General features: G+C 54.8%; 1 protein-coding gene across 5 annotated transcripts in view; it reads left to right on the top strand.

Annotated features, from left to right (window-relative positions):
- NTNG2 (netrin G2) overlaps nucleotides 1-15,642 on the top strand; it is a 79,751-nt gene that overhangs the window by 34,522 nt on the left and 29,587 nt on the right. For all 5 annotated transcript variants that reach the window (XM_055270613.2, XM_055270615.2, XM_063635739.1 and 2 more), the window contains one exon: nucleotides 468-1,111. In XM_055270613.2, coding sequence (XP_055126588.1) covers nucleotides 468-1,111 — 644 coding nt within the window. The remainder of the gene's footprint in view (nucleotides 1-467; nucleotides 1,112-15,642) is intronic.

The following is a 15,642-nucleotide window of genomic DNA, read 5'->3' as shown; positions in this document are numbered from 1 at the left end:
GAGTGGAAGGGCACATGAAGGAGAAAGAATGCCATCTGCAAAGGCTCAGAGGTACAACCAGGCAGGGGCAGGAGGACAGCTGTCCTGGGGAGGCCCAGGCACAGTGTCGCCAGGTGTGGGAGGGCAGGTCGGGGTCGGTATATTACAGAGTCAGGACAGTGTATTCCAGGCAACGGGGAGCCATGGCGGGCTTCAGAGCAGGGGACTAACACCTAGCCTTCTTGGTTGTCTGTATTTAGAGCAGGAACAAGTATGCATTTTCTTGGGAAGCTGTGGGATTGCACACCTCTGCACGCATTGAGGAAATGGGCACAAATCCCCCAGCTGTGTCTGGGCACCGGAGCACAGGCCCTGTAGCCACAGAGCAGGTGTCTCGGCTCGCAGGCAGGGGCCAGGCCAGGCAGAGGCTTCCCAGGCCGCCCCGAGCATCCAGCACCCACCCTTCCCTTCTCCTCTCCCCGCTGCAGGAGAATCCCTACCTATGCAGCAACGAGTGCGACGCCTCCAACCCGGACCTGGCCCACCCGCCCAGGCTCATGTTCGACAAGGAGGAGGAGGGCCTGGCCACCTACTGGCAGAGCATCACCTGGAGCCGCTACCCCAGCCCGCTGGAAGCCAACATCACCCTTTCGTGGAACAAGACCGTGGAGCTGACCGACGACGTGGTGATGACCTTCGAGTACGGCCGGCCCACGGTCATGGTCCTGGAGAAGTCCCTGGACAACGGGCGCACGTGGCAGCCCTACCAGTTCTACGCCGAGGACTGCATGGAGGCCTTCGGCATGTCCGCCCGCCGGGCGCGTGACATGTCATCCTCCAGCGCGCACCGCGTGCTCTGCACCGAGGAGTACTCGCGCTGGGCGGGCTCCAAGAAGGAGAAGCACGTGCGCTTCGAGGTGCGGGACCGCTTCGCCATCTTTGCCGGCCCCGACCTGCGCAACATGGACAACCTCTACACGCGGCTGGAGAGCGCCAAGGGCCTCAAGGAGTTCTTCACCCTCACCGATCTGCGCATGCGGCTGCTGCGCCCGGCACTGGGCGGCACCTATGTGCAGCGGGAGAACCTCTACAAGTACTTCTACGCCATCTCCAACATCGAGGTCATTGGCAGGTAAGGCCAGGGGAAGCCCTGGATGTCACCTGCAACCTGGGATGCTATCTGTTACCTGGGACGTTATTGGATACCTGGGATGTTACCTGGTATGTGGAACATGACCGGGTTCTTGGGATGTTACCTGGTTCCCTGGGCGTTACCTGGTATGTGATACATCGTTACCTGGTTCCCCGGGGGTTACCTGGTATGTGATACATCATTACCTGGTTCCCTGGGGGTTACCTGGTATGTGACACATCCCCTGGTTCTTGGGATGTTACCTGGTACCTGGGACATGACCTGGTTCTTGGGATGTTAACTGGTACCTGGGTCATTATCTAGTTCTTGAGATGTTACTTGGTTTCCAGGAGGTTACCTAGCACCTGGGACATTACCTGGTTCCCAGGACATTACCTGATATTACATCATAGGGACTGCCTAGGATGGCTGGGGCTGCACAGACCCAATGCCTGAGCTTTTCCACGGAAGAAGGTGCACGTGTTGGAGGAAGGAAGTGCATGTGTTGGAGGTGTGGAGGGCAGGCGTGGAGCCTGTCTGGGCAGAGCTGGGCTAAGTCCTGGTGCTGACTGTGAGAAGTGCTCTGAGGCTGTCCACTGACTCAGTGAATGGGCTCTCACTTTCAGGGGTTTCTGAGACCGCCCTCAGTCTCCATGATTCACTAGAAAATCTCACAGAACTCAGCAAAGCTGCTGTATTCACAATTATGGTTTATTACAATGAAGGATAGAGATTAAAATCAGCAACAGGAAAAGGTGCACAGGGCTGGGTCCAGGAGATACCAGGTGCGAGCTTCTCGTTGTCCTCTCCCAGTGGGGTTGTGCAGGCAGCACTTGATTCTCCCGGCAGTGACATGGGACAACACTTGTGAACTATTGCCAGGCAGGGATGCTTACTGAAGCCTCAGTGTCCAGAGTTTTTACTGGGAGTTGACGGTATAGGCATTGCTGATGATCTGGCTGCCCTTTGGTTCCAGTCCCTCCAGAGCTCGAGCTGATACTACATGGCCCAAGGCCCCCCAATAATTCTCATCATTAGCATAGGCTCCCTGATGTGGCCCAAGACTGGCAGGCAAACATGGACATTCTTCCTAGACAGGACACTCCAATGGCTTGTGGATTAGAGGTCACCTCGCAGAAACCAGGCCGGAGTCAGATCTTTCTTTGGAATGTGCAGGGTGTGGACAACCCAGGCCTGCTGAGGCAGCTCTTTCTTGCCCAGCTCTGGAGAGGAATGTGTTTTGAGGAAACTTTGAGGAAGGCAAAAGACTGTCATAGGAGATGAAAGCAGCCTTTACCTCCCAAAAACTGTTTAGACTGTGGATGATTAAATGGTTCTGTGCTGTCCTGGGTGATTTGTTCTTTTGGCAGATAATATGCCAGTCTGTGGGGGCAATGCCATCTTCCCTGGGCCATCTATAGAATGGGGATGGTAACAAGCATACTTCTCTTGCTGGACTGTAGTGAGGGTTAAATGAGTTAAAGTTGATGAAGCACTCAGAACAGTGCCTGGCACATAATATGCACTAAAAAAAGTGTTTAATAAAAAAATTGGACAAAATAATGAAGTGAGAGGGCTGGGGCGGGCTGAGGGAGGAGAGAGTTGAGACCCAAGCATACTGGGGCAGTCCGGGCCAGGAGCCTGGCTTAGGCAGGTGCAGGCAGGGGCTGCACCTGGGGTGCCCAGCTGGGATGATCACTGTGGGCATCTCTCCACTGCAGGCTCTCAATGCCCACCCAAATCTGTAATTCCTGACAAGTGGAAAAAGTGATTTGCCATATGGCATGTAGAGCATAATCCTGTTTTTGTAAAATATATAATATGCCTTGCGTATCATTTCTGTGTCTTGAACAGACACTGGCTGTGTGAACAGGACCGGGAGAAACATCATGGGTTGGGGAGAAAGGCTGGAAGCCCGTTTGCCAGCAATGTGCTGTGGTGATGCCTGCGCCATGAGGCTCGGCAGGCCGCTGTGGTGCTGCTGTTTCCAGCTTGTATTTGCATTTTGTTTCACTTTGACGGTGTGTGTGGATTCCAGGTGGGCAAAGGCAGGTCGTTCATGAAGCTGGAGTCAGCTTCGAGTCTGGCAGATGGGAGTGAAGCAGGTGCAGACAGGGGCCTGTGGTTCTGACACCCGTGATCTCTAACCCACCTCCAATTGGGACAGGATATTCAAAATCAGGAATGTTCTGGAAACCACTGCATGTATAGGCACTGTTGTGGAACTGGTGTCCAGACTTTCAGCCTCCGGGCATCTCTGTGACCTCTGCCCTCGGGATGCAATTGTCTGGTTGTTACTAGACACCCGCCAATCCCCGCAGTCCCACTGGGCTTAGCAGCTCAGGGCTGGGAACCAGCTCCCCAGGCCCTGCAGGCTCCTGGCTTGTCTTCTGACCTTGGACTGCTCAGGGAAACCCTCATCTTCAGGCAACTGTTCAAGGACCCTGCCTTACCTTTCATAAGGCAGCTCATGTGGGGCCCTCATGTCTGGGCCAGCTGTAGGGTCCACACTGGGACTGTGATGGTCAGGGCCTGGTAGTGCCCCTTCAACCCCAGCAGGGTGACCTGCGGTTCAAACCCTGACCCTCTGCATCCTGCCTCGATTTCCCATCTGTGACAAGAGGCCTGAGGTTGCCTGGATCCCATGTCTCCCTGGAGGTGGTTCCCCTTGGCCCCAGCCTCTGCGGGCGGTGGGGAGGAGCCGAGGTGGTGGCGAGAGTGTGCAATCAATTCAGAGGCGGAGTAAACACTCTTCAGGTGGCAGCTTGGCTTCTTGTTGAATTGGGTCGGGTTAGACGATTCAGCGAAGGACTGAGGTTACCTCTCCTTTTCCCTCTTCAGTTCCCCTGGGAAAGTCCAGCCGTGCTGAGAAGCCAGAGATGCAGGACCGGTGGCAAAGGGGGATGTGGGACCCGAAGTTCCTGAGTGGGCACCAGGGACCCCTGGGGGTTCCCAGGCTCTGGGATTTTACACTGAACCTGTTCTGGGGATTCCCTCAGAATTTCATGACCGCCATGTTGCGCAGTGGCTCCGCTGTGGCCCACTAACAAGAACAGCAAACGTTTATTGAGCATTTGCTATGGGCTCATTTGCTGTTGAGCGCAGTTATTAGCGGCTTCATGTGTATTTTCTTGTTTAATCAATAGCCGTTTAATTCCCCGATGGTTATTGAATGGCTCAGATCCCACAAGCCAAGGACATGGCACTGAGCATGCCAGACCTGATCCCTGCCCCCTGGAGCTCTCCCTGTGGGGGCAGCGCTCGCTTAACCTCATGTTTTCAGATGAAGAAGCCGAGGACTGTGAGGTCAGGGAATAGAAGGAGATTGCACAGCGCCACTACATGGCAGACAGCTAACATCCAGAGACACAAGCATGTCCGGACTCAAGACAGACTCAGCCGCCAAGCTGTCCCTAGCCCTGGCCCGGTGGCTGCCTCATTTCTGGTCCCAGCTCTGTCTTGAGCCCACCTGGAACTCAGGTAGCCTGTATGATGGGGTGACCCCAGGGGACTCCCCTTTGAATTGACGGTTCTTTGATGGGTGGTGGCTCCCTGCTCTGCCACTCAAGTCAGCAATTTCCACCTCCAAGGGGGGCCCCAATGGCAGGCAGCGATGTAGGCAGGAGGGGGAGGACAGAAGCACCTGGCTGCGGAGGAGGAGCTGGAGCAGCTGCAGCCAGCCCAGGGCCCTGGGAAGGAGGGACTGGTACAAATGGTGAGGGGGACAAGAGGTGGGGACAGACTGAGCTGCAGCCCCACGGGGGGCAGGTGGGGTGCCGGTGGCTCTGAGAGAAGCACAGGCACCCTCAAGTCCCAGCCACGCCCCCTCCCTGCCTCCCGCGGAGCCTGCTCCACGTGCCCATTCCTGGAAGGCAGGCAGGGGGTGGGAGCTATTTTCTCCTTCCACACATGGGGAAACTCAGGTGCGGAGCCTGGAGAGTGGCTGGCTTCAGACTGTGCAGCAAATCTGGGGCAGACTCTGGATTTGAGGAGGAATGAGATCATCCCTTTATGGTGCTTGGAGCGGGAGAGGCCTCCACCCCCACCCTCCACACAACCATTAAGAGAAGTGGGGCCCAAACCTGACCCAGCATCTCACAGGAGAGCCATTTAAGACAGGGTTCCCCAGCCCCACCACTGAGAGCTTTGGGACCGGGAGGCTTGGGGTGAGATCCACAAGGCTGTGTCTTTGCAAAGCTCCTCAAGCGAGCTGGAGAGGTGGAAGCTGCTGCATCCGTGGAGATGGATGACCGTAACCTGTTGGAACCTCAGTTTTCTCATCTGCAAAATGGAGAAATAGTAATGACTTCAACTGCCTGTTGTGAGGAGTCGATGAAATGCTATATTCAAAGAGCTTATCCCAGTGTCTCATTCCTCTGGTTAGATGGTGGGAGAGGGAAGTGGGGGAGGCTTGGGGTCAGGGCTGCCTAGATACGAGGCCATTCCTGCACCCACCCCAGGTACTAGAAGGAGTGTGGAAGTATGCCTCTGGGTTCACAGGGGTTGCAATCCCAAATGTCTGTAGAGCCTGGGAACACAACTTACGTGGAAGCCAGGCATGGTGGTGTGCGCCTGTAGCCCTAGCTACTTGGGAGGCTGAGGCAGAAGGATTACTTGAGCCTGGGAGGTTGAGGCTGCAGTGAGCTAGGATGGTGCCACAGCACTCCAGCCTGGGTGACAGAGAGAGATCCTGTCTCTAAAAAAATAATAATAATAAATTCAAATGAATAATAAAAATAATGAGAAGAAGATAATGTATATGGGTACCTATGGTACCAGCAGAAGCGATAGGGAAGGGTGTGGCCTGGGGAGAAATGGAGACAGCAGGCTCCTCACCAGACAGTGGACCAAACATTCCAGATCTTCTGCGGTTACAAAGGAAGGTGCACAGAAGTATCTATGTAAAGTCTCTTGCTTTCAAAAATATCGGCACCTACTTCAAAAAGTTGTTTAAACTCTGTGCAAGGAAAACAAAATACCCCTGCAGCCCAGGGCAGCTCACGAGCTGCCAGGGAGCACCCCTGCTCTGAAATACTGTGTCCTCTTGCAGCTGTGGTAGCAGCGGCATTCGACGGGCCCAAGGCAGGGCCAACACACTGAAGCCAGGGCAGGGGCAAGACAGCAAAACAGCCCAGCCAGCCCTGCCCACTCCAGACCTGGGAGTCAGAGGGAAGCGGGCATCATCCCACACAAGTTCCTCTGCCCAGAAAACCCAGGAAGCTCCAGGGAGGCAGCCCAGCGGGTCCTTTGCCAGCAGGAACAGGAAAGGAGGAAAGAGTTCCCCATTCCTGGAGGTATTCAAGCCCAGTGGGTGGTGTTTGTGGGAGATGATGAAGGGAGGTCCTTTGCACCAAATTAAGTTCTTGTGTGCCCATTCTGTTCAACAGGAATAAATGTGGATTAAGGGAACAGGAAAGGCAGGTACCATTTATTGGGAACCTATGGGTTACGTGCCAGGCATTGCATCCTCGCCTCCTTTCTGCCCAGGAGGAGGCTGAAGTCCTTGAGCGAGAGGAAACCCCTGGGTTCCAAGAGGCTGAGCTGGGCCTGGATGGGCAGATCTGAGCTCCAGATTGGCCAAGCCCGGCTCCTGCAGACCCAGCTTCCCCAGACCCTGTGGGGGTCTAGCTGCTCTATGCCCCTGGGCCTCCCCCAACCTGGTTCTTCCCCCCTTGACACCCTCCCCTCTTTCTTGCCTTCTTGTTTTCTTCCATAAATGTCCTGTCCCTATTGATTGCCCCGTAACTGGAGATGGATGGACACTGGACTAGAATAGAAACAGCAGAGGGAAGAAAACCATGGAGGGTGGGCAGGTAGGCGCAGGGAGGGGAGTGCAGAGACAGGCGATTTCAGCCACCCTATTCCCGTACCCACCCTCCCTGCATCTCTTTCTCAGCTGCTCTATAGGAAAAACAGGGGCAAGAAGGGAATTCTGTGATGTTATTCTGCCTGCACTGACTCCTTGAAACTCTGGGAAGGCAGAGACTCCTCCCTCAGCAATATTAACTGTCATTCACTGAGAATTCCCATAGCCCAGGTAGCATCCTGAGTCCTTTATGTGCGTTTCCTCATTAAGTCCTATCCTGTGAGGATCATTGTCCTCATGACACAGATGAGGAAACTGAGGCCAGGAGGTTGAGATATAGATGGAAGGGCTGGGTGGGGTGGCTCGTGCCTGTAATCCTAGCACTTTGGGAGGCTGAAGCAAGAGGATCACTTGAGTCCAGGAGTTCAAGACCAGCCTGAGCAATATAGTGAGACCCCCATCTCAATGAAAACAAAATAGATGGAGGTACCCATGAGGATGGCTATTATTGGAAAAGCAAAAAATAACAAGTGTTGGCAAGGATGTGGAAAAATCGGAACCTTCATGCATTGCTGGTGGGAACAAAAACAGTGCAACCACAGTGGAGAACAGTATGGTGGCTCCTGAACAAGTTAAACATAGATTTAGCAATTCCGCTCCTAGGTATAGACCCAACAGAATTGAAAGAAGGGACTTGAACAGATACTTGTACATCCATGTTTATAGCAGCTTTATTCAGAGCAGTCAAAAGGTAGAAACAACACAACTGTTCAACAACAAATGAAGACACAAAATGTGGCCCATCCATACAATGGAATATGATTCATCCTTAAAAAGGAGGGAGAACCTGACACACGCTGCAACACAAATGAACCCTGAGGACATGATACTAAGTGAAATAAGCCAGACACAAAAGGACAAGTACCATATGATTCTGCTTACCTGATGTCCCCAGAGTCATCAAATTCATAGAGACAGAAAGTAGAATGGTGGCTGCCAGGGGCTGGGGGAAGGTGGAATGGGAGACAGCTTCAGTTTGGGGTGATTTAAAGTTCTGGAGAGGGATGGTAACAGTGCTTGCACAGCACTGTGGATGTGCTAATGTCACCAGACCATACACTTAACAATGGTAGGGTGGCCGGGTGCGGTGGCTCATGCCTGTAATCTCAGCACTTTGGGAGGCCGAGGCGGGTGGATCACTTGAGGTCAGAAGCTCGACCCAGCCTGGCCAACATGGCGAAACCCTGTCTCTACTAAAAATATAAAAATTAACCAGGTGTGGTAGCGGGCACCTGTAATCCCAGCTACTCAGGAGGCTGAGGCAGGAGAATCACTTGAACCAGGGAAGTGGAGGTTGCAGTGAGCTGAGATCACACCACTGCACTCCAGCCTGGGCAACAGAGAGAGACTCCATCTCAAAAGAAAAAAGAATGATAAGGTGAGAAATATATATGTATATTTTAGCACACTAAAATAAAGGAAATAGATGGGTGAGTGGTCTCCATGTCAGACTGTCCAAGTACAAATTCTGGATTAGGTGTGACCCTGGGCAAGTTGTCTAACCTGTCTTTGCCTCCTTCTCACCTCCACAAAATGGAGACAATCACCCTGGGGTTTAAGTAAGACCATCCAGGGAGAGGAGCCGTGACTGTCAGGGTTACGGAGAAAGAACAGCAGATCACAGAGGGCCTGGGGGTTCTTCTACTGGGGCTTATGGGCTCTTAGGAGGGTAAAGGGTGGGCCTCAATGATCCATGGACTCCCTGAAATATATGCTAAGTGTCGTGTGTGTGCAGTCAGTTGGTGAGAGCCCCTAGTTTTTGTTCCATTCTCAAAGGGGGTCCATGATCCCAAAATATTTGGGGAGTCCCTGGAAAGGCAACTTTGTGTTCTGCTTTTCATTTTTTAAACCCAACTCTTGGCCAGGTGTGGTGGCTCACGCCTGTAATCCCAACACTTTGGGAGGCCGAGGTGGGCGGATTCACCTGAGGTCAGGAGTTCAAGACCAGCCTGACCAACACGGTGAAACCCCGTTTCTACTAAAAATACAAAATTATCCAGGCGTGGTGGCGCGCGCCAGTAATCCTAGCTACTCAGGAGGCTGAGGCAGGAGAATCACTTGAACCCAGAAGGCGGAGGTTGCAGTGAGCCGAGATCGTGCTACTGCACTCCAGCCTGGGCGACAGAGCGAGACTCCATCTCAATAAATAAATAAATAAATAAATAAATAAATAAATAAATAAATAAAAATTTAAAAAATAAACCCAACTCTCTGGGGACACCTAGCTCTTTGGGGATAGACATTTTGTTAGGTACAGTTCACACACCTTCAGCTGCACCTCGCAGGCCCCCTGAGCTACTGCTTCCCACCAAAAAGCAGTCATGCATGATTCAAGACCATGTCAGCCTCCACCGAGAAGTGCCGGTGTTGGGAAGGGGCCAGACTGTGCTAAAGAGTTGGGGGGGTCCTCTGCCAAGGCAGGTAGTTGGCCCCTGGGCCTGGGGTCTCCTCTGGTCTTTGGCTCTGCTCCACTGCTGGGTGGGGCGGAGAGGGCAGGAGGGGCATCTCGGCCTTGGCCAGGGTCACAGGAGGCGCGGGGAGCCCTGCAGGTGCTCGGGAGAGAGTCACGCACAGCAACGCCTTCCCAGCGGCCCTGGGCAGAATCGGGGTTGGTTCCCTCTTCTCTTACCTGAGAAGGCATTTCCTCTGCGAGCTTTCTTGCCATCATATTAATTCACTCAACAGATGTTTTTTCTCAGACCTTGCAGAGATGAATTAACACATATTTCTAATGGGCACTGCTTTGGTTTCTTGGAGCCTCCATAACAAAGTACCACAAACCAAGTGGGGGTCAGGAGTCTGAAATCAGGGTGCAGCTGGGCTCGCTGTGGAACCTGCAGGGGGAACCTGTCCCACACCCTCCGCCCTCCACTCGCTCCTGGCGGGGCCGGCAGCCTCTGGCATTCCTGGGCTTGCAGCTCCGTCACTCCAGTCTCTGCCTTGTCTTGCAGCTGTCCACTCCCTGAGCGTCTGTCTTACACGCTGTCTCCCCGTGTCTCTTCCTACAGGGACACCAATCACGTCGGATAAGGGCCCGCCCTCCTCCAACATGACCTCAGTTTAACTTACATCCTCATCACATCCACAAAACCCCATTTCCATGTAAGGTCACATTCATAGGCACCGGGGGTCAGGATGTCGACATATCTTTTCAGGAGACACGATTTGGCCCACAGCAGGCACCTATGACATGCTGGACACAGCAGGGTGCCAGGGTCCAAGAGCATGGAAGGGCTGACACTCCCGTAGTGGGAGAGCAGGAATCAACAAACCCAGTACCCCCAAGTGCCCACAGGCGCACGATGAGAAAGAAACCAGGGCAAGGCCAGGCATGGTGGCTCACGCCTGTAACGCCAGCACTTTGGGAGGCTGAGGCTGGCGGATTGCTTGAGCGCAGGAGTTCAAGACCAGCCTGGGCCACATGGTGAAACCCCTTCTCTACAAAAAATACAACAATTAGCCAGGCACGGTGGTGTGTGCCTGTGGTCCCAGCTACTTGGGAGGCTGAGGTGGGAGGATTGCTTGAGGCCAGGAGGTCAAGCCCGCAGTGAGTTATGACTGTGCTACTGCACTCCAGCCTGGGAAACAGAGCGAGACCCTATCTCAAAACCCAGGGCAATATGGGAGTGGAGCTGGGAACCAACCTGAGACCTGGACCCAGGGGTCAGTCAGGGAAGGCCCTCCAGGGAGGGGGCTTTGAAGGAGAAACCTGAAGGGGGAACGGGGGCACAGTGTTTGTGGCAGGGGGACAGCAGGCGGGACAGGCGCGGTGCCTTCTAAGGACTCAATGTGATGCGGCTGTGGTGGGTGAGTAAGATTCCAAAGAAGAGCAGGCAGGGCCAGATCACGCCAGCCCTGCAGCCGCGGGAGGAAGTTGGTTTTGGTTGAAGTTTGGTGGGAGGGCTACAGGCAGGGGAGAGGTGTGATCTGATTTCCGGTGTTTGGAAATCTGAGTTGGGGGTGGTGGTGCTGGAGGCCCGCAGGAGACCAGGCGGGTCCTACCAAGACTGACAGCAGCCTGGCCGGGTTCTGGCGGGGACAGGGGCTGTGACGTGGGCTGCCTGGAGGTGGCCTTTGGTGGCAGTGTTGCTGAGTGGCTAGTGGGAGCAGGCGGTGGGAGGCATCATGGAGGACTCCCAGGCGTCTGGCTTTGAGACACTGGGTGGATGGAAATTTTGCCTTGTCAAATGGGGACAGAGGTGAGGGCATTTTCTGGAGGGGAATTTTTTTTTTAATTTCTTAATTTTTTATTTTTATATTTTCATACAGCAAAATGGACCTTTTGGGGGTACAGTTCTAGGAATTTTAGCACTTGGATAGAGTCATGCAACCGCCACCACAGCCTGGGTCCACAACAGCCCATCTCTCCAAAAACCCCCTGTGCTAATCTTTGGAGCCAACCACTGCCCCCGTCCCCAGACCCCTGGAAGCCCCCAATCTGCTCCCTGAAAATCTGCTGTAAGTGGAATCGTGCGGCAGGTGGCTTTTTCAAGGGGTCTCCTTCGTCCTCGCCGTGCCTCTGAGGCTTATGGCGTGCCCGCCTGTGTGGCTCAGGCTCCTCACTCCTGAGTAGGACTGCACCGTGTGCCCGGCACACCGCGGTCTGTTTACCCATTCTCCGTGGAAGGACGTTTCGGTGGCTCCCAGTCTGGGGCGATTATGAGTAGAGCTGCCATAAACATTCGTGGAAAGGTTTTTGGGTGAACATAAGTTTTCGCTTCTCTTGGGTAAACACCCAGGTGTGGACGGCTGGGTCGTCTGGTGAGCGTGTTTAACTCCAGGAGAAACTGCCAGGCCGTCTTCCAGCACGGCTGTGCACTGGAGGAAGCCTGACTTCTATTTTGGACCTGTTGGTTGTGAGCGTTTTGGAGGCATCCGGAGCATTTGGGCCTCTGAGTGTGAAGCGCAGGCGAGACTGGGCGCGGGGAGTCCTGAGCTCCGCGTTGACGATGACGCCCGCCGTGGGGGCGTGCGAGACTTCCGAGAGGAGAGCCGGGGAGCCGGGCGGGCTGCAGCCCTGAGATCAGAGAGAGGGGGAATCTGGCAGGGCGGTGCCCCAAAGCCACGCGGGAGCGGTGCTTCCAGGGAAGCGGCCACCTGTGTCCGTGCTGCCGAGGATCCAAGTGGAGGAGGCCAGCTTGGGCCCATGGACCTGGGAAGATGGAGGTCACAGCAGATGCACCCAGAGCAGAGCCCGGGAGTCCGGGATGAAGGCCGTTGTGGGGTGGTTTCAGGGGTGAATGCCAACACTTTTAAAAGAGTGAAATAGGGGTGAAAAAGAGGGGGTGTAGGCAAGCTTTTGAAAACGTTTTGCTCGGAAGGGGAGCAGGGAGATGGGGTGTGAGCTGCTGGGGGGATAGGGAGGGGAGAGGGCTCTTCCTGAAAGGCGCCTCAGCGTTGGCGTTGGGATGGGAAGAATCCACCAGGACTGAAGATAGCTGTGGGGAGGGCGGGAGGGACGCTGGGGACAGGAGCCGAGGAAGTGATCGGGGTGGGCGGAGAGCTGACAGGACAGAGGGCCCACCAGCATGCGTAAGGAGGAAAGGCTGACTGATTTCATATTTGGGTCAGAAACCCTGCTTCTAACACCTTCTAGAGACTCCATCTCCATCCTGACAACCCAGGGTGGCCCACCCTGGTGGCTCACAGAAGTTCCTTTGTCCTGAGTAAAGAGTGGCACATCACGGTGCCAGCGAGCAGCCTGCCTGAGATTCCAGCTCTTTCCATTTGCTCTCTTCTGGCAAGTCTCTTCCATTGCTCCAGGCCTCAGTTTCCCCACCTGTAAAATGGGATCTCGCTCTTGTAAAGATTGTCTGAGACTTGCCGGCTCAAGTCCCAACACTCAGGAGGTGCCTGAGGAAGGGGAGCCGTTGATCCCTTGAAGAAGTCAGTATTTTGTCACCTGAACACACAGACCATATTCCTCCGTCACTCGCCTGGGGGCCGAGTGGAATTCCTTGGCTTCATCTCCAGCTCTGTCCTCTGTCCCTTCATCAGTCAACAGTCATGCAGGAATAAGAAGCTCAGTTCATAGTAGGTGTAGCCAAAGGGACTTCGGAGGAGAGTGCTGCCACCAACAGCAGACGGGGGACTGAGCCCCACCCAGTTCCGCCTGGGCCACTCCCTCTGGGTCTGTGGCCATGACAACTGGCAGGCTCCTGTCCCCCCAACCCCAGCTCTGTGGCTTGCTGGGCCTCACCAGCTGCGACGAGGCAGGACAGACGGGGCTGGAGAGGGGAAGTTGGGTGGGGAGAGGACAGGCCACATCCAGGCTCATCCTCAGGCCTTGTTCTGCCCCAGGGCTGGGCTGCCTCCCTCCACATCTCAGCAGAGGGAGCATGGGGTGGGTCATTGTAGAGGATCCCTGGCCCTTCATCCCATGTGAAGCCTGTTTTAGACTCACAGATGCTCCCTTAGATGTACCCGCCAAGTCACACACACATGCAGCCATTCACTCATCTGTAACGTGCCCCTGACTCACACATAAACACACACCTGCCCCACCCACACACGTGAATCTGCTTCCAGAAGCACCCAGTCATAGACACATCACACTCCACACGGCTGCCTTGCACCCCTGCTCACAGACGCGGACCCACAAGGTGAGCGGAGGCCTCCGCAGGAGCCCGGGGTTCACCAGAGGCCTTGGCTTGACTGCCCTGGGCTCGGGGCTTCTCTGTGCTTCTCCCCCATGTTGAGGCACCCACTTCATGCTTGGGTTCCTGGAGGCCTGTTCCCACTCTGTGGGGCAAAGCCCCCTCTGGGCTTCTAACCATCCCTCCATCCCACTCTCAGCCTGAACTAGGTCCCAAGGTGGACCCCCTATCAGCAGCCCTGCCCCCTAGAAGAGAGGTGCAGGCTGGCGTCAGGATTTGGTTTCGGGACATGACTGGCCTCCCTCCCTCCCTTCAGTCTTGCCCTTTCTGTAGTTTTTTGTCCCTAAACACAAACCCAGTCACTTCTCTGCACAATATCTCTAGTGGTCTTCTACTGACCGTAGACTCAAGTCCGTGCTCTGTGACCACAGACTTTCCCTCTCACCTCCTGCAGCCTGGGCTCGAGACACCCAAGATCAGCCACCCCAAAGGTTGGGTCTCTCGGGCTGGCCTAGGGGCTAGTCCTTCTGCCTGGAACATGACCTGGCCCTCCCCAGCCTTCTTGTCTGGCAAACTCCTCACCCCTCAGGACTTGGCTCAGAGAGCACCTCTCTGGAGCTCCTGAAGGCTGGAGACCTGTGCAACCGGCCCCTCGGTCCCCTTCTCCAGCCTTGGCGGCTTGCAGCAATCCCACAGCCTTGCCATAGCTACCACAGCTATGCACGTACACGTCTGACACCCGCCCCCATAGGCACTGAGCTCCAAGGGAGCAGGGATGGGGTCTGGCTTGTTCTCACCTTAGCACCAGCACCCAGAACCAGGTAGGCGTGCTGTAAATGTGTGGAATTCATTCATTCATTCATTCAGTCAGTCAGTCAGTCATTCATTTATTCATTCATGAACAAATGAACTTACATGAACAAAGAAGTCTTACTATCTGGAACTCTGTCCAGAGAAGAAAGAGACTGGAATATAGGCGCTAGGAGGCAGAGAGGCAGGACCAGCTGGGCTTGCTAGCACCCACCCTTGGGGGTGGTTGTCGCCTCCCACCTTGTCGCCTCCCACCCTTCCACCATCACACCCTGCTCCTTCTCCTGTTTTCCTTGTGTGAGAAATGGGCCTCTCTGGGCTACCACCTGGGCCTGGTCCTTCCCTCAGGGGTGTTGGGCCTTCCTACGGGGGAAGAAGCAACCTCACTGAAGTCAGCTAGGCTTCTCAGGCTGGGGTGCCTCCGCAGGCCCTGACCATACCCACCGTGTCACCCCTAAGCCGCACACCCAAGCCTCCCAGCACCCGCCTGTCAGCCTCTGTGTTGTATGCAAGGAAGCTGCCTCTGGCTTTGTAACGGGTAATAGGATTTATCAATAGACTGAGGAGGTGAGGTATGTTAAAGCACTTAATAGAAAAGGGCTTCGCACAGAAGCCCAAATTTGATTTAGCCAATGAACTCAATTGCCAGCCTGATTGTGTTCCAGGAGGCGCAGCAGCCAGCATTTGTCCACGCTACCCTGGAAAAGCCAGGCTGCGCCAGGCGACCAACCCAGACCACCCAGACCTCCCCTCTGTCCCCACGGCTCTGTTGTTGGTTCCCCGCTTTCTCAGGGTCTCAGGTTTGAATGGCAGTCCTTTGACCCAAACAGTCCCAAGTTCTCCAGCATCCAACAGCCTCCTTCCCTCTAGTGCCCAAGGCTTCCCCATTCCATGAATTAGCTAGAAGTCCAGTTTGCTACCATGTTCCTTTCACCATGATCCTCAAATCCGTGTGTCCTCTGGTCACTTGTCACCTATTAATCAAGCTGGCCTCTGCAGGCTTCCCTCCTGACCATTTGTTTCTTCTCCGGCTGCTGCCCGTCTCCCCACACTGCTTGCCCGAGCCAAGGACACATCTCTCCCGACCCCCCAGAGAAGACCAAGATCCCCAGGCCACAGTGTTTCATGACATCTTGACTCAGGCCTGGGCATAGCAGATGGGAATTACCATGTAGAAAAGAAGGACTTGAGGCCAGGTACGGTGGCTCATGCCTGTAACCTCAACACTTTGGGAGGGCAGATCACCTGAGGGCGGGAGC

The sequence above is a fragment of the Symphalangus syndactylus genome, chromosome 3 (genome assembly GCF_028878055.3).
Source record: "Symphalangus syndactylus isolate Jambi chromosome 3, NHGRI_mSymSyn1-v2.1_pri, whole genome shotgun sequence".
Classification (NCBI taxonomy): Eukaryota; Metazoa; Chordata; class Mammalia; order Primates; family Hylobatidae; genus Symphalangus; species Symphalangus syndactylus.
Note: the sequence above shows the minus strand (reverse complement) of the source record. Positions and strands in the feature narration are given on the sequence as shown.